This window comes from Myotis davidii, unplaced genomic scaffold (assembly GCF_000327345.1).
Source record: "Myotis davidii unplaced genomic scaffold, ASM32734v1 scaffold592, whole genome shotgun sequence".
Taxonomy (NCBI): Eukaryota; Metazoa; Chordata; class Mammalia; order Chiroptera; family Vespertilionidae; genus Myotis; species Myotis davidii.
This window is the reverse complement of record NW_006284844.1, coordinates 1351510-1352545: the sequence shown is the minus strand read 5'-3', so window position 1 is coordinate 1352545 and position 1036 is coordinate 1351510. Positions and strand designations below refer to the sequence as shown.

Genomic DNA, 1036 nt, shown 5'->3' with positions numbered 1-1036 from the left:
TAACGGGGGGCCCTGGACGGTGGGGGGGTGGGAGGCGGGGGAGCGGGAGAGCAGGGGTGCTCAGGAACCGGGGTTCACTCGGGAGCCTTTTACTCTGAGCAGCCCTGCAGCAGGGCAAGGCAGCCCCCCCTTCACACTGACTCACACCCGAGGAGCCTGTGCAAGCCCCTCTCCGGTGAGTGAGATCTGAATGGACAATAAATGGGCAGCTCTGCTGGACACGGGGGGCTCAAGGGCCGGGAGACAGGAGGTGTGGTGACTGCCCTGGCCGGTGGCGGATTTGATCCCGTCAGGGCGCGTACAGGGGGCAACCGATCGATGTTTTTCTCTCACAGTGATGCTCTCTCTCTTTCCTCTCCCTTCCTCTCTCTCTAAAAATCAATAATAAAGACATATCCTTGAGTAAGGACTTTAAAAAAAAGGAAATGCGGTGAGTTCAGGTAACCTGAATATAAAGGTTTCTAAAGATGAATATTTGTGCCCGGCCAGCGTGGCTCAGTGGTTGAGCGTTGACCTATGAGCTAGGAGGTCACAGTTCAATTCCCAGTCAGGGCACAGGCCCGGGTTATGGGCTCGATCCCCAGTGGCGGGTGTGCAGGAGGCAGCAGACCAGTGATCCTCATCATTGATGTTTCTCTCTCTCTCTCGCTCCCTGAAATCAATAAAGATATTTATATAAAAGAGGACTATTTGCCTCATGCCCAGCACACCCCGCAGGGTTAGCTGTCCCGGCACCGGGATTTCAGACACAGGAGGCCACATGCACAGCTCTGCTCCCCCGCCCCCCGCGCCCACGCCCCTCACCCCCTGCGAGTGCAGGTAGTCCATGGTCCGGGCGATGGTGCACAGCACGGCGCTGGCCTCGCGCTCCGAGAAGCAGCGCTGCCGCAGGATGCGGTCCAGCAGCTCCCCACCGCGCATCAGCTCCGTCACCAGGTACACAAACTGCCCCTCGTCGTAGACCTGGGCCAGAGGGCACAGGGGTCAGTACTGCGTCCTCCACGGCCACCCCACCCCAGGCGCGCTTGTGCCCAGG

At 59.6% G+C, this 1036-nt stretch overlaps 1 protein-coding gene across 1 annotated transcript in view; it reads right to left on the bottom strand.

Moving 5' to 3' along the window:
* The window catches only part of RPS6KA2 (ribosomal protein S6 kinase, 90kDa, polypeptide 2), a 24438-nt gene that overhangs the window by 5882 nt on the left and 17520 nt on the right, over positions 1-1036 (bottom strand). Inside the window, exon 15 of the mRNA XM_015558380.1 lies at positions 805-963. Within this exon, the coding sequence (XP_015413866.1) occupies positions 805-963 (159 nt within the window). The remainder of the gene's footprint in view (positions 1-804; positions 964-1036) is intronic.